General features: G+C 40.0%; 2 protein-coding genes across 9 annotated transcripts in view; both read left to right on the top strand.

The window, feature by feature from the left end:
- LOC100718520 (signal-regulatory protein beta-2-like) overlaps positions 1–15,771 on the top strand; it is a 141,836-nt gene extending 126,065 nt beyond the window's left edge. For 4 of the 5 annotated variants that reach the window (XR_010047447.1, XR_010047443.1, XR_010047445.1 and 1 more), the window contains 5 exons: positions 8,931–9,156; positions 9,391–9,437; positions 9,641–9,736; positions 10,010–10,376; positions 11,883–15,771. The gene's annotated coding sequence lies outside the window, so the exon portion shown is untranslated. The remainder of the gene's footprint in view (positions 1–8,930; positions 9,157–9,390; positions 9,438–9,640; positions 9,737–10,009; positions 10,377–11,882) is intronic. The other variant, XR_010047444.1, reaches the window with a different exon arrangement.
- A 3,851-nt stretch (positions 15,772–19,622) lies between these two features.
- LOC101788125 (signal-regulatory protein gamma-like) overlaps positions 19,623–22,350 on the top strand; it is an 81,568-nt gene continuing 78,840 nt past the window's right edge. The window contains exon 1 of one of the 4 annotated variants that reach the window (XM_013159568.2): positions 19,623–19,796. In XM_013159568.2, coding sequence (XP_013015022.1) covers positions 19,724–19,796 — 73 coding nt within the window. In that variant the 5' untranslated portion in view covers positions 19,623–19,723. The remainder of the gene's footprint in view (positions 19,797–22,350) is intronic. The other 3 variants (XM_063248586.1, XM_013159567.2, XM_013159566.2) reach the window with 3 other exon arrangements.

Genomic DNA, 22,350 nt, shown 5'->3' with positions numbered 1-22,350 from the left:
CTTGTCCTGCTACTTACTGACCCTTCTTTTCAGACTCACAGTTGATCATGGCCCTGGGATAGAATCCTCTCCCCTTGATCCTGGGCACTGTTACCACTGAATCTCAGAGGCTTCAAATTAACATAGGCATGGCCAAAGAAGATAAGGACAATGCATTTTTTGAGGGTGCAGAACCAGGGACCTGACTGTGATCTATGAAGAATCTTCAGATTCAGCATGTGAGCAGAGGCATCAATTCAAAAGATGATTTAAATAATTCCTACTTACATCTTACAATATTTAGGTGATAGAATATTTTTCCAGAAGGACCATTATTTAAATCTCTGTAAGTTTTTGATGCTCTAAGAGGTGCAGCAACTTTCCCCAAGCAACTAGTTGAGCTCTAGCAAGGCTAATAGGCAAGCCTGGCCATAATCCCAGTTACTGTCTGCTCACCACTCAAAAACGAAAAGTCTGACATGGAGTCGATTTGAGGTAGGTAGGGGAACAGTGTTCAAGGATATCCTCACTCACCATCTATGCTTAGTAGGGTTTCTGTGTCCACTCTGTTCATTCTTCTTCCATTCTCTGTGTCTTATGTGTTCTTTTATAGTGTCTTCCATTTTTTTTTCCTAATGAGATTTATTTTCTTTGGAGCTGCCATAGGACAGTATCATGGGCTTGGTGGCTAAAACAACATTCATTTCCTGCTACATCTGGAAGTTAGAAGTCTAAGATCAAGGTGTCAGCAGGGTTGGTTTCATCTCAGAATTTAATTGCTTTAGCTTGAAGTCAGCATCTTCTCCATGTGCATTACACGTGTCTACTTTCTGTCTGTTATTTATATCATTTTCTCCTCTTATAAGAGCACAAGTGGTGTCAAATTGGGATCCACTCCATGTCTTTAGTTAATCATTTTTTAAAATATTCACATTGTATACTATTGGGATTTCACACATAGGATGGGGAACAGTTCAGCCCTCCAAAGATTTCTACAGCCTTTCCTGGTTGTCTCATCTTTTCTGTGTAGATTTTATTTCCCCTTTTCCCAGGAGATGCAGCTTTTGAAATCTTCTTGTGCCAGGCTGGGAAAGTCCTCTCTCATGTCTCTTCAAGAAACTGTCTGTCCTCATCTCCCTTGGCAATAAAGCTGAGCCTTCAGCCACAGGATTGAGCACATCAATCAGCATTTATCCCCATTTAGTTCCCTTGTGTTGCAACTTCCCAGGTTGTGGAGAGGCAATATTGCAGCTTGTTTCTAGATGTCCCCTCCCCTTCTGTTTCTTCAGCTGATAGGTGGGTCTTTTTAGATTTTTTTGCTCTTAAACCATGTAAAATGGAACAGTAAACAGAAAGAAAACAGAACAATGATAGGACAGTAGAAAATCCACTATTTTGCCATATTGCATACTCTTATCCTCTAATTAGTTGCTCACGTTACCAGCTGGGAGCTTGCAATGCCAATCAAACAACTTAAATGTTGACTTGCTTCCTTTCTTCAGTTATTATCACCTCAACCTGTGTCTCATCTGGTTGCTTACCAGGGGATGGGAGGTGGGAGGTGGAGGTGGCTTCCTTGCTGCTTCTCCTAAACCAGTAGGGCCTCCTCCAGCACACAGCGGGTGGGGGCTGCATTGCGTCCTTGCTGTTTTTCCACTGCTGGTAGGGCCCCTATGGGCACACAGACCATGGGGCCAATGTTACCCTTTCTCCACCCCTCCACCATCAAGGCCTCCACCTACCTACAGGACACAGGACCTGCATTGTGGCTGCTCTTCCACCCCTACCCTGTGAGCAGGGATTCCACTGGCACACAGGATGTGGGGACTGCATTGCTTCCCTGCTGTTTCTGCCTATCAAGCAAAACTGTCATCCCTGTTTTTCTTATTTTTGTTGGATTTCTGAGTCATTTCTCTCGATGGACTTCAAGTCTCAGCTCAGATCCTTCCTGTGCACCTTTATGTCTTCTTCTCTTCCTTATGTTGCTATATTCCAGGATTTGGACACCAAATTTGGAGAGGTTCTTTCTCTGTTGCTCATTGCTCCACCATTTTCCCAAGAGTTGGCTGGATCTAGGTTATGTGATACTGTAATTAAGAGTGTGTGATACTAAATTTGTCCATTGATTAGAATTAACATTCATCAGGGTGAGGATGGCACCAATTAATAGGAATATAAAGGGATAGAAGGAAGGCAGGCTTACTATTGGAGTTGCTGCTGCTGGTGCTGCTGATTGCTCTTTTCATGCCTGCCTTGCTGTGGATTTGTCTTCTGCTGTGCTACTCTACTTTGGAGATAGCTGACTATGAACTGAAACCTCTACAAATTGTAAGCTGACATAAACCTTTCCTCCATTAATGTAACTTTGAGTGCTGAATATTTTGTCCCAGAAAGGATAAAGTTAACTAAGACAGCCAGAGTCTAGCTTTTAAGTTATTCCCAAAGCCTAATGGTATTTCATTAATTGACCCTATCAATAAGTAAGGCAAGCATAGTTCTCAGTGTTTTGTAAAATTAACTCACTGAATCCTTGACTTGGTGGATCCTTGAGATATTCTTATATGGTAGCTAGTCCCTTTATTTCCTGCTTTCAGTTGATGAATGAGGAAACAGAGATACAGAGAAAAATTCTCCCAATCACCTACAGACAGCGGTTGGGCAAACAGAATTATTCAAATCCAGGCAGGCAACCCCCAACCCCACCCTCACTTCTGTCACTTTTTTCCTTTCTTCTTTGTTTTGGAGATGGTGCTTGAATCCATGGCATCCTTCATAAAAATCACATGACCAATCACTAATCTTGATCCCAGCCTCTCAAGTTTTATTGTTAACCATACAATGTTACTAACTCTCTCTGTAGAGGCTAATTGCATATATGCACATGCACACACACACACACACACACACACACACACACGAGATACACAGAAGTGGACAGAATATTAAAAATTACCCTTACACTGTCTACTATGAGATAACCAGAGTTGAAGTGCATAAAATAAAATTGTTGCAGTGGTTTATTGGATGCTATCTGTTAATACTTTTTTGGGATTTTCAATTGCATTGTAATTTCACTTATTCCTCAAAATAACCTTTCAAAGATATATGGCAGCCCCTCTTCTATAAGTATTTGTGGAGACATGGGTATATATATATATATATATATATACCCAGGGTTAAATTTCAGTTTATGTGCTCATATATTTACATAGAGGCTATTCAAAAGGCATAGCCTCAATGGTCCTTTCAAATCATTTCTCAGTCTGTGTGAAATGCATATCAGAGAACAGTTTCATTTCTCCTGCATCCAGTCATCTTCCCCCTTTTTCAACTTCCCTTCCTGGCTTTGTAACTTCCCCCATGTCCTTGTACTGTGCAAATCTCCCTCTTGATTGAATGAACTTCCACTGAGAGCAGAACATCTGTGCATTGATGCCTTGGAGTTCCTTCTTCCCTGCAGGATAGTGATGAGATGGAAGGAGAGGAATGAAAAATGCAAAGGCTCCTGGATAATGTACCCACATCCATGCTACAGTTTGATCTGTAATGTCTTCTAAAGGCTCATGTGTTAGTGCCTTTGTCCCTATTTGCACTACTCAAATTTTGTGGGTCTTTTAACAAGACAAGGGAGACATCTCAGATCATTGGGTGTGCCATGGGGCCCACAGGTCTTCTGGACCATGAATTCCCAGCAAGGTTTCCAACCTCCTATGGGCCAGAATTCAATGGAGACAACCAATACTAGACTGAAACCTCTAAAACTGTGAGCTGTAGCTCTGTTTTGGTTGTAGGTGGCTGGAGTTCTGTATGCCTCATATATCAGAATATCATTTCCTTTTCCTATGTTTGGGAAGTTTTCCTTAATTATTTCTGTGAATAAACTTTGTAGTTCTTTTGTTTGTATCCCAGCTCCTTCATTTACATTCTTTATTCTCAAGTAATAGATCCTTTTGTCATCTTCTAGCCTTTGTATTGTTACAGCTCGTTTCCTTGTTATTTTTAAATAGTTTTTCCCTTTCATACTCCCACATTGCAAAATTGTCCTCCAGTTTGGATAATCTATCCTTAGTTTCTTTCAAGCAGATTTTCCATCTTTCCATAGAGTTTTTAATTTCCTGGTGATCTCTTGGACCTGTTTCATGTATTCTATATTTTGTTATATTCTGCACCAAATGGTTCTCTCCTGTGTTTGAGTTCCTCCCTTTTTCCATCTGTGTCTGCTTGAGGGGTACTTAGTATCTCTTTTATTAATCTTTGTATATCTTGCTTTATTTGGCTAAATATTTCACTTTTGAACTCGTGTATGAGGTCCCAAAAATATTTCTTTATGTCCACAGGCACTGTGCGTGATATTGCACGTTTGCTGTTCTCATTCTCCTTTGTATTTACCTGTCCTAAGTCAATGTACTCAGGTTGGGACCTTGGGACTTTTTGATGTTTCTTCTTATTCCCATTTTTTTTTTTTGCTTCTTCCAGAAGACCCCAGTTTCTTTCTTTGTTGGTTATAATTCTTCTGATGTGGGCTGGCTACATGACCCTTACCACTGCAGTGTGCTAGTGAGTTGCAGACAGGGACAGTGTATGCTGGCCCCTCTCATCCAGATCAGTCAAGCTACTGTGGCCTGCACTACTATATTACTTTGCACCATCTCCCCTCTGGACAGCCAAACCTCCGAGGCCCACTGGGCCAGTGTGGTTAGTGTGCACCACCATTGTAGGGACTTGACCTCAGATAACCTATTGGGTCTCAGCGAGGCTCGTGACCCAGGCCTCGGTCACTCCACCAATCCTGTTTGGGAAGGGAACAATTGACTGAGGTCACTGTTAACCCTTGTACTTGCCAGTCCTGCCGAGTCCTAAAATGTTTTCCACTGGAAACCCATTCTCTGCGGAATGACTCCACTCCTGTCACTCACCACAGGCCGATGTAGGCTCCCAGGCAACTCAGCCCTGAGTTCAGCTTACTGACCCTCGAACTCAATGTAACTGTGCCCCAGTGAATCAAAGTGTTGGGACTTCAGAGAGCTCGGCAATTTGTGGTGGGACCTGGCAAGTCACGGTGGGATCCCAACAAGTAGTGGCAGGACCATGGCAAGTTACGGTGGAACCCTGGAATGTCATGGCATCTGCCAGACACAGCGGGACGTCAGATGGTCAGCAAGTCACCTTAATTTCTTCTTGGGATGAGAGAATTCATCTGACCTCTGTATGGGGCTCCCCACTCTGTATTATCTTCAATTCTAAGTTGACTATCTCAGGGAGCCTCTGTAGCCAGCTGTTATCTATCCGTCATTTTTGCTCCAATTGGCAAAGGATATCATTTCTTATGCCCGATTTTAAGGTAAAAGCTTTCAGTTTTGGGCCATTTAATATGATCCTGGCTGAAACATGTTCAATGGATGAATGACTGTCTATTTAATAAATGGTGCTGGAAAAACTCACTCTCCATATGTCAAAAACTAAAAGTAGACCATTGCCTATCACCATGTACTAAATTAAAATCAAATGGATCAAAGATCTGAATTTTAAAACAGAAACACTAAATCTATTAGAAGACAAACTAGGTAAAAACCTTGAAGACATAGGGGTAGATAGACAATTCATGAACCAGAATCAAACCACACAGGGATTAATTCCCAGAATCAATAACGGGGATCATGTCTTATTAAAAAGTCTTTGCACATCGAAAGAAATCTCCAGCATAGTGAAAAGAAAACCCTCAAATTGGGAAAAAAACCTTAGTGAACTGTCCCTTAGATAAAGAATTTCTGTCTAAAACATATAAAGAATTTTTAAAATATCAGACCCTCAAAATTCAAAGAACCAATTCAAAAATGGGCATCTGACACGAATACACAGTTCACAGATGAAGAAATACAAATGGAAAATAAGTACATGAAAAAATATTCATCATCATTACTCATTAGAGAAATGCAAATTAAAGCCACACTGAAATTTAATCTCACTCCTGAAAGAATGGTCAGGATCAAGAAAACTACCAACAACAAATGCTGGAGAGGCTGTGGGGAAAAAGGAACTCTTCTGTACTATTGGTGGAAGTGTAGACTGATGCAGCCATTGTGGAGATCAGTCTGGAGATTTCTCAAAAAGCTAGGATTGGAAGTCCCATTTGTTCTAGCTACCCCACTTCTAGGCATATTCCCAGAAGAACTGAAAACATCATACCACAGTGATATAAGTGCACCCATGTTTAAAGCAGCAAAATTTATAAAAGCCACATCTTGGAAACAACCTAAGTGTCCATCAACTGAGGAATGGATAAAAAAATTGTCATATTTTTATACAATGGGGTACCACTCAGCTATAAAAATTATCATATTGATATTTTTATAAATAAATGGACACAACCTGAGACCATACTCATAAGCAAAATAAATCAGACTCACATGTATAAATACTGTGTAGTCACCATAGTGTAAGAAATGGTAAGAACACATAAAAGTATGTGGTAATTATGATTCTCCATTATATGGCTTTGAAACCTTATAATGTTTTCATTCATTAGTTGGAATGGTTTTATTCTGGGTTGTTTGATTTTATTGTCTGTGATGGTATGAACTGCCATTTTGAAGAAAACAAGACATTATAATAGGTAGTGATGATTTAATATCCCATCTTGTTTTGAAAGCCTACAATACTTTTCTTCTATCTCCATTGGTTTTATCATGTTGTATCTTATTGGATTTTATTATATGTGATAGCACAAACAAAAATTTTATGAACAAGGAGATAATACAGTATCCATTCTTCATTTTCTGTTAGTTGGTTCTGAATTCCCTGTAATACTTTCATTCTCTTGAATGGTTTTATACTATTTTGTTACATTTGATACTATAGTATATGAATGTGTACTCAAATATTTCAAGGAAAGAGACACTATGGTGGCTACTGTTATGCTGCATTACCTTGTGGTGAAATACTATATTGCTTAAATTATTCTCTTCTAATATTATGTCCTCTATTATGTCCTCTTTATTATGTCCTCTTTTATCTTAATCTTTTTAAAATAAAAAAAAGAAAAAGTATGATGCTGACTGTTGGTTTGTCATAGATGGCCTTTATCATATTGAGGTAAAGACCATCTTTTCCAATTCTCTGTAAGATTCTTATCATGAATGAGTGTTGGATATCATCAAAGGTTTTTCTGCATCTGTAGAAATGATCATGTGATTCTTATTTCTGCTTCTATTGATATGGTGGGTTGCATTGGTTGATTTACATATGTTGAACCATTCCTGCAGGCCTGGGATGAATCCTGATTGATAATGGTATATAATTCTCTTACACCCAGACATACTTTTGAGTTTTATAAGTCTTCATTTAACACAACCTCAGCTTTAAAGAAACTTTTAAACCTTTTTATCTTTATTTACAAACTATTTCAGAGATTTAGATGTCTGCATTCCAGCTAGGACTGGTTAAAACAACCATCCTCCAAGAAAACTTGAATAATTTGTTACCTTACTACAGGCAACAGAAAACAACAAAATCCATAGAAAGCCAAAAGATCCCAAACAAGTAAAACAAAACAAATGTTCTAATTTAAGCACTTCTTTTGAGAAGGTTCTATTAAGTTCATTTCCCAGTGTGTATTGTATTCTTTGTTTTATAGAGTTTTGCTGATTTCTTTATATGTATAGATATTACTCCTCTGTCAGAAGAGTAGCCATCAAAGATGTTCTGTCAATTTCCTCTTCATCCTGGCAGTTGTTTCTTTGCCAAACACAATCTTTTAATTTGATATATGTGGGAAGCCCTGTAATTGGCTGCCACCATATGTCTGCAGGCCGCACCACCTTAATTGCCTCTAGGAGTTAAGTTTGGTAATTAAGCAGCACCTTGTATAACTTGTTTAGCCTTGCCCCATTATTCAGGGATTATACTTATGAGCCCGTGTGCCAGAAATTTGAATTGACCTATAGCCCTCAGTCTTGCCACTGTTGCTAAGTTACCTGCTAATGTCTCAGAACCCAAATCCCTCCTCCCCAGGAACCTATATATTTGATACTCATTCCTTGAATAAATAAGACTTGATTGGACTTCGTCATCTTGTCTCCATCCTTTGTATCTCTTGTTTGCTTTTCATTCCCACCCCTTCTAGGGGCTCTGTGGACTTATCCACAGGCTGGGTCAGATATAGCCCCATTTTTATTTTATACATTGTTGTCTATGCTTTTGGAATATTGAGGAAGTCTCTGTGTTTAGCTATGGCTTAAAATGTTTCCTTTGGGTGTCTTCCACCCAGTATAGCTGTTTCTAGTTTTATATATAGATCTTAGCTCCATATACATTGATTTTAGTGCAGAATTAGATATAGGAATAAATTTCAGTTCTTTTTTTTTTTTTTTTTTTGGCTTGTGGCTCTTCAGTTTTCCTGGAACAACTTGTGAAAGAGATGGTCTTTTTCCACAAACATTTTAGTTTGTCGGCAATCAAATGGCTGTGTGTCTTTGAGTTTGTTCCTTTGTATTTTCTTGTGTTCAACTCTTCTACATGTGTATTTTTACATCGTTACCATGCTGATTTTCTACTATAGCTGGAGAGCAGAGCTTAGAGGCTGGTATTGTGTTATTGCCAGCATTGCTCATTTTGTTCTGGATTTCATTGACTCTCTTACATATTTTCTAATTCTAAATAAATATTAGATATATTGTTTCTAGGTCTCTCAATACTCTTCTATTTTTATATATGTGCATTACTCAGTGGCACTACAATGGGACTTTGGATGTCCAGATTATGAAGTGATAAATTTGTAATTTTAAGAAAATAAACTTGCAGTAATTTGTCACAGTAGCATACCTGAAAAAATCAGTACAGTGAGATTTAACTATGCATATAATGTGAGCATATAGGTGCTTAAAGCAATGTATCATTTCTTATTAAGTTACATGTTATTGTGCATTGGAAGTTTATTAACTACCATTTCATAGGCTGACAGAAAAAACCTCATCCTGACCATCTATCTCTAAGAGGGAAACTGATCCATCAGTTAATGCAGTCAGATGCATATCCCAATGAGTACACTCGCACCTCTGCCTGGAACGCAGTGGTCTAAAGGAACCTGATGAGTTGGCCCTATGCTACGTGTACAATGTGATCAAAATGTGAAGAGTAACAAATATTTGGTGGAGCATGAGATTGACATGAGACTTGCAAGTAAGTCCATTCAAATTCATACTCTATCATAGTTCTCAACCCCTGTTGGCTTCAGTTTCTTCATAAAGGGCAGTTCATGTAAGAGTGAAATGAGATTACAAATGCAATGTGCTGAGCTCCAGTATGCACTCATAGTGTGCAATCAGTCACTGTAATTTTATACTGACTAACTTTAGCAAACACACAGGAACCGTCAGGAAGAGTGATAACTATTCTGTGTTTCTAAACCAACAGCCACAGAAGAGATACTATGGGAGATTCAGACTGAGAACATAGTGTTGGTAAGTACAGGAGAGATAGCCACTCTGAACTACACTGTGACCACTGTTATGTGTGGGGCCCATCTTGTGGTTCAGGAGAAAAGGACAAGGCTGGAAATTAAACTACAATTTTAGAGGAGGCCACTTCCCACAAGTCACAAGAGTGTCAGATATCATGAAGAGAAGGGACTTTTCAATCCACATCAGTAATATCACCCCTACAGATGCAGGCATGTACTACTGTGCCATGTTCCAGAAGACAGGAGGCACTGAGGAGAAGCAGATTCTGTCTGGAGGAGGCACCAAGCTGTTTTTATGTGGTGAGTACATTTTGGGCTTCCCTCATTTCTTGATGTATGATATTAGGTCAGGAATCACATCCTGTGTTTTGTGAGCACCAGTGAAGAAGCAGGTAGGATGGTGGGTGCTTATGTTCATGATTTAATGTCACTCTTCTATCAGGGCAGCCAGGGCCCTTAGTGTGTTATTGGCTCAAGACTCTATACCAAGTAAATGGGGAGGATATGCAGCCATTGTCTAACTAGTGTACTATTTTCTATGTTTATACTCTGTCCCTACCTATGTCTCCACAGAAGATGAACAGCCCGACCATGGCCAGATCTCACCAATTCATTCATATCGAGCTTTCTCTCTGAGTATGGATCTTTTCTTATGCCACAGAACTGAGGGCCTATTTTGTCCCAGGATCCTTTCTGCAGGCCAGAGAAACAGAAGGGAGATGCCCAGGCTGAGCTCATCACCTACCAAGTTGTCATTCCCCTGCAGAAGTGGGAGGCTGCAGTTATATTCATTTCCTCTAAACAAAAAGAATGAGAATATTCCCCACTGTCAGAGGCTCCTTTTTGATTTCAATGCCATGGTTGGAGAAATGCCAAGATGTTGAACCATTTCCTAGTCCTATGTATGAAAACTTATTGAATCAGCAACAGCCTCTCACAGGTACTGAGAACTCTGAGACCACTTGGGTATTCTATTCAGGAAAAGATATTCCATGTGAGAGATATAAGAAACCCCGGTGAGACAGCTAACATGCTCACTTTGTGTTTCCTGCTCATGGGTAATATCTTCTTTCTATTGTCTAATTCTGGGACAAGTGACCTTCAGACCATCCAGCTGATCTGCTTACAAATGTGAGTCTGAGGATGAGAAATAGCCGATTAGTATCAGGATAAGGAGAAGAACCCACCTCTCAGTTCAGCAATGCAAAAAGCAACCCCAGCATAGAAACTGTGTCCATGGAGGGATCAGGAGGTGCACACTGCAGGCACAGAGCCACAGATCAGAGACCCAGCATTCTGCATTTCATCTATTTCCCCGCAGTTCAGGAAGCCCCTGACATTCACACCTAAAGATTGTTTGTGATTGGAAAACCTCTCACAAATCACAGTTGCATCATAATTTCATATTAGGCCTTTCCCAAGCATCAGACCCATTTCCATCACTCACCAGGATATTTCCTGTGAACATTTTATTAGGTTAGCTTATCCATTCCAGAAGTCAATTCTGATTTGTTAATCAATTTGCCTTTGCTTTAAAAACACAACTGAGAAATTCAACTTAAAATGAGAGTTATTTATTTTGACTCATCATTTCAGAGTATTGAGGCCATGGTGAGCTGGCTTCACTGCTTCTGGGCCTGCAGAGAAGCAGCAGGTCATGAAAGAGAGTGTGCCAGGCCAACACAACTTGCCTCATATCTGCCAGAATCAGAGGGGAGAAGGTTGGAAAAAATGTTCACTTCAAGGTCTTGCAACCAGTGACCTAGTGCTCTAATTAGGGCCCATCTCCTAAAGTTTCCATCATATCCAAATAGTACCACCACCCTTGGCTTAGAAGCTTTCAGGGAACGTTCCACATCCAAACTCACTTTCTAAGAATACCAGATTGTCAAAGTCACCTCTGACATAAAGCAAGGTGTTATTACAACTACCTCATCATGAATCCATGCGATTCTTATGTACATTACCATGGTTTGCATACCTATGACCCTTAAGTTGATACTGTTTTGGTTTAAAATCATAATCTTGGATCTTATACTAAATAAAAGTGATTAGCTTCTCTGTGTTTGGATTCCAATAACCTAAGGATCCATTATAAATTCTCTAGGCCTCAATTTCCACATCAGAATGGAAATAATATTTTCTGTACCACAGGACTGTGTTGATCAAGTATGTAAGCAGGTGCCACACAAGGCAATGTGTTTATAGGTACACATTCTTCATTCTTTCACTGGAGTAGCACAAATTCCTAGTCTGAGGCTAAGGTGACTGTGAATGAGACACCTCATTATCCGTGCTTAGATACTAGCCAGAAGCCAGTAGATGTAAGACATGATGCAGTTTCAAAGTTTCAGACTTTTAATGGGTTCAGATAGCCATATATAGTACAAATTAAGGTCATAAAAAGTAACCCTCCTCTAATGGTTCTATTCTTTTTGACTTCTAGAAATGAAGCAGTCTTCTACTTCTACCCTCCTCACAGCTCTGCTTTTCAGCACAGAGGTGCTACAGGCCATCATTTTCTCTGCTACCTACATCCTCTGGAAACTGAAGGCCTAAGTGTAAGTGTAGGATGAGAGGGAATAAGAAGGACTCACAGAAAAGGGCAGGGTGATTCAGGGGCCAGATTACTTGTCACATAGAATCAGGATCAAGGAAGTCTAGAGCAAATGGCACTCAGCATCCCAGGGTTCTCAAAGACCCTTCTGAAAGGTGCCCAGCTCTGGAAGTGTGTAGAGTGTTTTAGGAAAAGCGTAGGGGAAGGATTTGCAAAAGTGGTGGACAGAGCCTTAAAGATCCCATTGTACAACTGAACTGAGGAGAAGACTGAGGAGCAACAGAGTGGCTTGCTTGGAAGTCATCTCTGTATTAGTTAAAAACTGCTCCAAGGGACAAGAACCATCTGTATTTTGAAGCAGTATTGTGAATCTCCACACAGACAGTTCACCTCTGAGCTCATTCCCACTCTGCTCCTCTGTGTGACTCAGCAGAAAAAACAGAGAAGGGGTGTCAGAACTCAGTGTGGATGCTGAGGAAGAAATTCTTTCTCAGGTGCTGCCTGTCAACTTACAACAGATGTCCCCATGAGAAGAGCAGCTTCTGTATTATGACCGTAGGAGGAGACATTTCTTGCACGAGGAGCATATAACCCAAAGTGACATGTTTCCCCACTACCTCAACTTCCTCACTCAACTTCCTTCCTGTGGAGGACCCTCAATCTCTGCTACTTTCTTCCTGCTCTGAGAAGATTGATCTGGAAGAAAATGTGATAAGAAGTTACCTTAGACTGTGTTACAAACATCTCTCTACTTCAGACAACTGTTGGCCCATAAACCCTTGTTGTTGCTTTACACAGTCATTGATGTCCTTAGAACTGATCTGCACCCATGATCCTGAGCAAGAACCACGGGAGCTGGCTGTAGGATCTAACTCAGATATTTTACTGGAAAATGTGCAACAATGTAAACAATTACGTTTTAGACATAGAACACACCTCCCCCTAAATTCACATATATTCAGAGACAGTATTTTAGAAAGTGACTGAGTCATATGCACATGATTCTTATGAGTGGATTAAATCATGAATGAAATCCTGACTGATGTGCTGTTAAAATGTGAAAGCATTGCAGATGTGGGTTACTAGAGCCATGACCTGGACACTGGGCTCTTTCACTCTGATTTTTCTGTCTTTGATTCAGCCAACAGTGGACTAAACTGTTAGCCCTAATTAATATATTTGTAAGTACTGGTTATTTTTTTCCCAGCAACACCAAAGTGTCTTAATACAGACAATTAGTCCCAAGGGTGGACTTGTTACTGTAACTGTCTCTGACCACATAGCTTAAAAGGCTTTGAAACTGATTTGATGGAGGAATTTAGAAAACCGTGAAGATGCCAACTATAAAATTCTTAGAAAGTTGAAAGCTAGTTTTCATGGTGATTCTGGCTGGAACTCAGAATATGAGAATACTGCAAGAAGAATGAATGATAAAAGGCAAGTTTAAGAGGTTTCAGTTTCCAAACTCCATTGAGAAGTAGACTAGAAGCCATGTGGGTTACACTCTGGCAGAAAATGTGTTTGTTTTGCCTATGTTCTAGACTTTGCAAGAAGTTGATATTAAGTGCAGTGCACAGTTTATCTGATTTAAGAAGATTCAATGCAGCCCAATATTTAGACTTTGGCAAGGATGATGCCAGCTGCTTTTAGCCAGACTTCCAAGGAAAAGGAGGATTAAAGAGCAGGGATGATTGAGTTGAAAAATTTGCATCTTGGTTAAAAAAAATGTGTAAATTTGGTGCCAAAAAGATATTAAAAGAAGCCAAGTATTTTGCATCCAGACAATAAGAATAGATAGATCACTTGAAGGAATTTCAGGAAATGGCCAAATCCCACTCATTGTAATTTCAGGGGTGTTAAAAACTGCAATCTCCTTTGAAAGTCTGTGCTTTGATAAAAGATCATCACAGCATCCTACTCATTTTCAGCAACACAGAGAAATATTTCCCCAAGTTCAGTCACACAATTTGGCCATCCATCACTCAGATGATACAGCCATTCTCTGTGGGCTCCCAGCTATTACTTCATCTGGCAGCAGACCTTTACACTGTCCACATGGTGTTGGTTATGCAGGCGTGTAGAGTGCAACTTTTGTGGAGTTCTGGAGGCTCCCACCAGGATTTCAGAAGAAAGCCTGGATGGTCGAAGGAGCCCTTAATAGGATAGTGCAGAAAGTTGTGAGTCACACTGAAGTTGCATGGAAAGCCAGGAAATTGATGCCAGAAATGTGGACTGCTTGCTCGGATAAACCATAGGCACTGTGCAGAGCCTGCCTAAGAGAAAAGTCATGTGAACTCAACCAGCAAATCCAGAGGGGATCAGATTTCGCAAACCCTTTGGAACACATCACTCACAACAACCTGACCTGGTTGCTCAAGTTAGAACTGCAGTATTTAATGTTTTAGTCTTGTTTTATACACTTCTTCCTATTCTCCTATTTTTCTGTTTTGGAAAGAGAGCATTTACCCAGTTCTGTTGTGTGTTGGGAATCTTTGACATTCTTTTTGATTTTCATGGGAGCTCACCGATAATGAGTTTGCTTTTAATCTCAGAGGAGACTTTGGAATTGGACTTTTGAGCAATGTTAGAACTAAGAATTTGACAACTCTTGGCCTGGAGTTCATCTCAACAATGTAAGTGTCTGCTGAACTGAGGTGGTAAGTTTGATCCATGGTACGAAAGAAAAAAAGAAAGAAAGAAAGAAAGAAAGAAAGAAAGAAAGAAAGAAAGAAAGAAAGAAAGAAAAAAGAAACAACAACAACAAAAAGCCTTGGGAAAATCTTAGGGTCTGAATGTATTTTGTGTAATAAAATGGACATGAACCTTATGAGTGACCAGGGACAAAATGTTATTGCTTATATCTAAAATATTCCCCAGAAAATTCATCAGATTTCTCAGGTGTTCAGAAGTGTAGCTTTTTTAATTTGGTTGGATCATGAGAGCATTATTTTATCGCTATATTAATCTACTGATGTGTTCATTGCTGGATATGTAATAGAGGTGTGGCCTAGTTGGAGTTATGCGACAAGAGGCATTATCTATAAGGGTGTATTCTTGTCTCAGGCTTCTCCTTTCCCTCTGTGTTCCTGGCTGCCATGGATAAGCAGATTTCAATAAGTATACCCTTTTGCTATGCCATTTCTGCCTTGAATCTAACCAACCATGGAATGAACCCTCTGAAATCATGAACCAAATAAACCTCCTGTCCTTTAAATTCTAAGTGTTGAATGTTTAGTTTTAGCAATGTGAAAATGATTAATACATGAACCCACTAGGATAAGTTTCAGCTATTGCTATGGAGGTGGTCATCTCATTACCACACACCACATTCTCAAGAATTATTCAGTTTTCTAAGTTACTTTCCAACCCCGTTCCCCAGAACAATTGTGGTCCTCACAGTGGGGATGGTTATAGCTCGCTTCCAGGTAGCTCAGGTCTTTGTCTTGAGCTTTGCTTCCTGACTCCAGTTCAGAGTGCTTATCCTTGAGACACAGATCTTAAACCCCACCAACATAGCCATTTGGCATCCACCAATGAATGTTGGGCCTTCCCACTGCAGATTTTTGATTTGTACTTGCATAGACATGGCCATAGGCATTAGGCCTTTGGTTGGACTCATGCTGGACACTGGTGTGGGATCCATGGCTTTGGCTGGATTTCTCAGATCTCTACCCCACAGTGAGAGCTCTTGAACTCTTCTGTATTTGACTTTTTGTGTTAATACTGTAAAATAATCCTATAAATCATGTGTTTTCTATTAAATATATTCCCTTATAAACCTGACTATAGCACATATTTTGAAAATAAGTGTTGATTGCATTGCTCCTGTTTCCTTCTAACATATCAGCATGTTAACTTTCTCCCTTCATTCCTCTTTCTATTCAATGTCTATTTTTAAAACATACTGTCTTTAAATTTTAATGAAAAATTATTAAAAACTTAAATTATCCTTCTCACCATGTTAGTATTTCAGTTACTCATTATCTGAGTAAATTTTTTAGCATATCACTAACTTTCATCTATATTATACTTGGTCCAGGAAGTGCTTTCTCTTCATAACAGGAGAATCATCACAGTACTGTAAAAATCAGTGTGAAAACTGAAACCCTTGGAAAAAATCTTCAAAGTCATTGGCAAAATCGTGATCTTTTTCATGTCTTATTTTCTTGTCAAAATTGTAGTTTACAAATTTCTGTAGTCAAGTTGGAGGTGATATTATCTGTCTTTTTTCATCCAAATCACTTAATATATCTTCAATATAGAGACCATAAAATTGATTTGTGTGTGTAGTGTTAGAGAGAAAAGTCATCAATCTCCATAAAATTTTCAGCTTCAGCAAACAAAATAAAATATTGCTATCAAGTGAATCAGAAAAATCTGCACATGAGTACCTTTGGATGTGGGGATAAGAGTTTTTTTTTTAACATGCTAAGCTTTAGATGACTTTTCAATATCTAAATGGTGATACTAAGTAAATACAAATCTGAAGTTTGGAAAATAGTTCTGGGTTGAGATGTCAAAGGAGATTCTCTACTGTGTCATACTCACTTCATTATGGTCACCAAATGTGAGGCAGGCAGGAACATCCTTGCATAGAATTGGAGAGATGGACCCCACTTGCCGCCTCTCCCACCTGAGAAGTGCACCACACCTGCAGGCCAGAAGGAGGGAGCTGGGCCGAGCTGCTGGAACCTGCTGGAACCTGCTCATCTGCGACCTTCTTTTGACCTGGAGAGCACCAGCACTACTGCCACTGCCTGGAGGAGGGAGCAGCCCTGCTGAGGAGGTTTGATGCCTACCTAGGCCATAGGGGAACCCTCTATCAGCCTGGGGAGCTTTGCCATCCAAGGAGCTGGATGACTACACAACATCCAATCCCTGGGAGAGTATGAGATCCTGGCTTTAGGGGGTTAGAGGTCTACTGGGCTTGCAGCCACACTAGATTGGGCTTAGCAGGATTTGGGATTGCCTGGACCACACCAGGTGGCCTTCTTCCCCTCAGGGGAGCTTTGCTACCTCAAACTTTGCAGGTTGAGAAGGCTTTAGGTCTACCTGAGAGGAGCCTGGCAATCCTCTTTTATCCAGGGGCTCCGCTGCCCAAGGAGGGAGTTACACTACCAGAGGAGTCCCAAGAGCCCAGGTCATAAGAGACAGTTTCCAGCACGCCCAGGGGAAACTCTGGAACAACACTTGAAACACGGAAATATAGGAAAAGGACAAAATGAAAGACTAAAATGCAATCTCAAACATCCAGCCCAACCCAAGAAAGCCTAAGAGCCATGTACATAGAAGAAAATACATGCCATATACCTGAAATACCTGAAGCAATAGTAACCGAAATAAAGAAGCAACTCCAGGAAGCTTTAAATGAATTCAAACTACAAATAATCTCTCAGATTCTCAAGATAGAACCCCTGAATGAACAATATAAGAAACAAACAGAATATATAAAACAGATGCAAAGAGATATACAGGAAATTCCACTGAAAGTTGTAAAAACCGCCTCAGTGAATGCAAAGATAGAATTTTGGACCTTGAAGACAATATTGCAGAGAACAGGAAAGGAAAGATTTTTTTAAAATAACAAGAAATCAAGAAATAACAATTCAACACCTGCAAGATGATGCAAAGAAAAACAACATAAGGTTGATAGGGATAAATGAAAAAGAAGGAGGCAACATAAAGGATGTCAAGAGGATATTTAGAGAAGTAATAGCTGAAAATTTCCCAAACGTGAAATTGGAAACTGATATCAGGATCAATGAAGCACATAGAACTCCAAATAGCCATAGCCAAAATAAAACTGTACCCAGACATATAATAGTCACCATCCCAGAAATTGAACAAAAGAATAGAATATTAAAAGCTGTCAGAGAGAAAAGACAGATCACCTATAAAGTATAACCTATTAGAATCACAGCAGACTACTCAACACAAACAATAAAGGCAAGAAGAGCATTGAGTGAAGTATTTAAGATCCTAAAGGAAAATGATTTCCAACCTAGACTGATGTACCTGCAAAACTGTCCTTCAAAGTCAATGGAGAATAAGATACTTCCACGACAAAGAACAGCCGAAGAATTTCATGATCACCAATTTCATGATACTGAAAGACAGTTTAGATACACTTAGGAAAAAATCACTTAAACAAAGCAGACAATTAAACAGAACAGAAAGATAAAGATGCAACAGCAGAAATATAACATGTCAAAAATAAACCAACATATAACAGTTATAACCATTAATATAAATGGTCTCAATGCAACAATTAAATGAGACAGACTGGCAGAATGGAACAAAATCCAAGGCCACTAGACATACAATGCCCCCTCCAGCCAATATGAAGGCCAAGTGGGAGAGGCAGGAGCCCCTTCTCTGTCTCCTAAGGAAGATGAACAGATGGAAATCATGTATGAAAGACAGATTTATTAAAGTATCAACAGGAAAGGATATGGTTAGTTGAGAACTACCAGCAGAAAATGATAAACTCCACTGGAAACAATATGGACAGGAAAACTACCACACTATACTGGGAATGTTCAATGGCCACAGGCCAGAAAAAAGTTCTTAAAAATATCTAGTGGTAGTGGATCAAACTGGGAAATCACCAGAGATAACTCAAAGTGTCCAGTGGTGGCCAACCAGACTCCTCCACTCCACAGTGCTCTGTTCCATATCCAGCTATTGAGGGGAGGAGGTTTTATAGAAAAAGCTACACTGAAGTGATAATATTAGCTTTCTTTATGTCATAGTATCCGCAGCATTCCAAGAAAGGGATAATCTATCATATGAGCAGGAAGTCATGTTTTATAGCTGAAACTATTTTGTCCAGTCCCCAGTGTCTGTGTGGTAACTGCATCCAGATATTCTAGTCACTATTTGCATAAAATGTACCTTTAATTTGGCAAGCATCTTTGAAACACAGAAGAGGCCCTTTAGGGACATAATACCAAATTTTGCAGGTTTTCTCAAGGGTGAGGCAACCACTTTTTCATGGTCTATAATCCTTTCAAAATGCCACTGAATTCTATTTTGATAATATATGATTGGTGATTAAACAATGTGGTTTGGGAATGGAAAGTAGAGAAAGCCCATGGAGCTACATGGTGTGCAATGATCAACAGCACCATTCCAACAGGCCCTAAATTCCCATTATTGTTGACATATAATCTTTGGAGGATCTTCATATATACAATAGTCCTGGCGGAGATGAAACTCCTCTGAAACCCTGGCATCATACAAGAGTCTTTAGATGGGAAGCTGTCTCTTCATGCAAAAGGAAAATCCTAGAAGGTGTAAATTTGACTCCATCCTGTCTTAATGATACCCCAGTAGCCAATATCTGAGTTTATGGACTAAATCAGGATGTTTCCAGTTTGAGAATTTGAAACACATACTTCTTAGCCTGTGGCTCCCAAATGGGGAATCAACCACATTTCAAGAAGGCAGGAAAGGTCATGTGGAGCCAGAGCAGCTGCAAGGCAGTGAGAAAGCATTGTTTCTGGTAGACTTGTCCAGAACTCTATCAATTTCACTCTGAAGAACTTCCTGCCTTACAGCTGCCTGTGTGGCCTAATTTCAATTTTGCAATCTTGAAGCAGGTTTCTGTCTCATTACAACGGAGCCACTTCTTCTTTCAGGGAGGGGGCCAGGGTGACTAATTTCCAAGAGCTCAGACTGACATTTTCCTGACACAGACACTTGAAGAGAAACCTTCTTGAGCCTCCAAGATGCCTGTCTCTGCCTCCCAGCTCCAGCCTTCTTGTCTTGTCCTGTTACTGACTTTTCTGCTCAGACTCACAGGTGAGCATAGCCCTGGGGTAGAATCCTCTCCTTGATCCTGGACCATCCCTACCACTGAACCTCAGAGGCTCCAAATTAACACAGGCATGGCCAGAGAACATAAGGACAATGCATTGTCTGAGGGCACAGAACTGGGGACCTGACTGTGATCTCTGCAGATTCTTCAGGTTCAGTAGATGAACATAGGCATCAATTCAAAGAATGTTTCAAATAATTCCTACTCACATTTTATAAAATTTTGGTGATAAAATATTTTTCCAGGAGGATCATTGTTTAAATCTCTGTAAATTTTTGATGCTCTAAGGGTTGATGCAAGTGCTCCCAATGCAGCTAGTTGAACCCTAGCAAAGCTAACAGGCAAGCATGGCCATAATCCAATTTACTCCCTGCTCACAATTCAAAAATTAGAAGTCTGACATGGACTCCATTTGAGGCAAGCAGGGGAATTGTTCAAGGAGATTCTCACCCACCATCTGTCCTTAGTAGAGTTTCTGTGTCCATGCTGTTCATTTCTCCTCCATTACTTGTGTCTTTTGCATCCTTCCATAGTCCTTACATTATTTAGTTCCACATGTTTTTTCCTAATGAGATCTGTTTTCTTCCTCTGGGGCTGCCATAGGACAGTAGCATGGGTTGGGTGGCTAAAACAATAAACAATCATTTCCTCCTGCACCTGGAAGCTAGAAATCCAAGATCAAGGTGTTGGCATGGTAGGTTTCATTTCAGAGCTCTGCATCTTCTGCATGTGTCTTACACACATCTATCTTCTGTCTGTCAGCAGGGCCGCCACTGGCACAAAGGATGTGGGGACTGCATGACTTCCCTAGTGTTTCTCCCTAACCATCAAGGCTACCATCACTCATTTTTTATTTTTGCTGGATTCCTGAAATGTTTCTCATCATGGACTTCAAGTCTCAGTTCAGATTTTTCCTGTATACAGGGGACTCACATCTCTTCTTCTCTTCATTATGTTGCTATATTCCAGGATTGGACACCAAACTTGGAGAGGTTCTTTCTCTGATGCCCATCTGTCCACCATTTTTCTGAGAATTGCCTGGATCTAGGTTATGTGATACTGGGTTTAAGAATGCATGGTACTAAATTAGTCCCCTGGTTGGAATTAGCTTTGATCTTGATGAGGATGGTACCAATTAACAGAACTATAAAGAGATAGTGGGAAGGCAGGCTTACTGCTGGTGCTGCTGGTGCTGGTGCTGCTGATGCTGGTCCTGTTGCTGCTGGTGGTGCTGCTGATGCTTGCTGCTTGCTGCCTTCCTGCCTACGTTGCTGTGGCTTTCTCTTCTGCTGTGCTATCCTACCTTGGAGATAGTTGACTATAAACTGAAACCTCTATAAATTGTGAGCTGAAATAAACCTGTCCTCCATTGATGTAAATTTGAGTACTGAGTATTTTGTCCAGAAAGGAGAAAATTAACTAAACAGCTGAAGTCTAAATTTTAAATTATTCCCAAACACTAATGGTATTTCATTAATTGAACCCTATCAATAAGTAATGCAGGCATAGTTCTCAGCATTTTGTACAACTGACTTTTTGAATCCTTGAGTTGCTGTATCCCTGAGATATTCTTACATGGTAGTCAGTCCCGTTATTTCCTACTTTCAGATGAGGAATGAGGAAACAGAGGTACAGAGCAAAACTCTCCGAGTCACCTACATACAGCTGTGAAGTAGACAGAATTATTCAAACCAGGCGGGCCAGCCCCCAACCCTATTTCTGTCTCTGTCACATTTTTTTCTTTCTTTCTTCTTTTGGGGATGGTGCTTGAATCCAAGACTTCCTTCATACAAATCACGTGAGCTACAACTAATGTAGATGCCAGTCTCTCAAATTTGTTACTATTAACCATACAGTACTACTCAGCCTTTCAGTAGAGGCTAATTACTGGGAAAAATACCCAGGGAAAACATGGAAGTGACCAGAGTAATAAACCTTACTCCCACACCTCTATGAGATAATCATAGTTGAAGTGTCTATAAATTGTCAGTGCTATGTTGAGTACTATCTGTAAAAACTTATTTGAGCTTTTCAAAAGCATTGTAACTTCACTTATTCCTCAAAGCAACCTTATAAATTAGTATTGCAGCCACATTTCTATATGTTTGTGGATGCATGAGTACACACACACACACACATGCATGCACATTCACACAGATTCACACACATACATGCTTACCTTTGAGTGTATACACTCATACACTCACACAGGCTATTAAAAAACCTGTGCTCATTGGTCCTTTCAAATTATTTCTCAAAAATGCATATCAGACAGGAGTTTCATTTTCCCTGCACCCAGCCATCTTCCTTCTTTTTCTGCTTCTCTTTCTGGCTTTGTAACTTCTCACAAGCCCTTGCAGTATGCAAATCTCTCTCTCTCGATGAAATGAATTTCCCCTGAGAGCGGAACATCTGTGCATTGCTGCCTTGGAGTTCCTTTTTCCCTGCAGGACAGTGATGAGATAGAAGGATCAGAGTGAAAAACACAAAGGCTCCTGACTAAAGCATCCACAGTCATGCTATAGTTTGGATCTATAA

The sequence above is a fragment of the Cavia porcellus genome, unplaced genomic scaffold (genome assembly GCF_034190915.1).
Source record: "Cavia porcellus strain 051 isolate PalLab524CR breed Dunkin Hartley unplaced genomic scaffold, mCavPor4.1 scaffold_5, whole genome shotgun sequence".
In the NCBI taxonomy this organism is placed as follows: Eukaryota; Metazoa; Chordata; class Mammalia; order Rodentia; family Caviidae; genus Cavia; species Cavia porcellus.
Note: the sequence above shows the minus strand (reverse complement) of the source record. Positions and strands in the feature narration are given on the sequence as shown.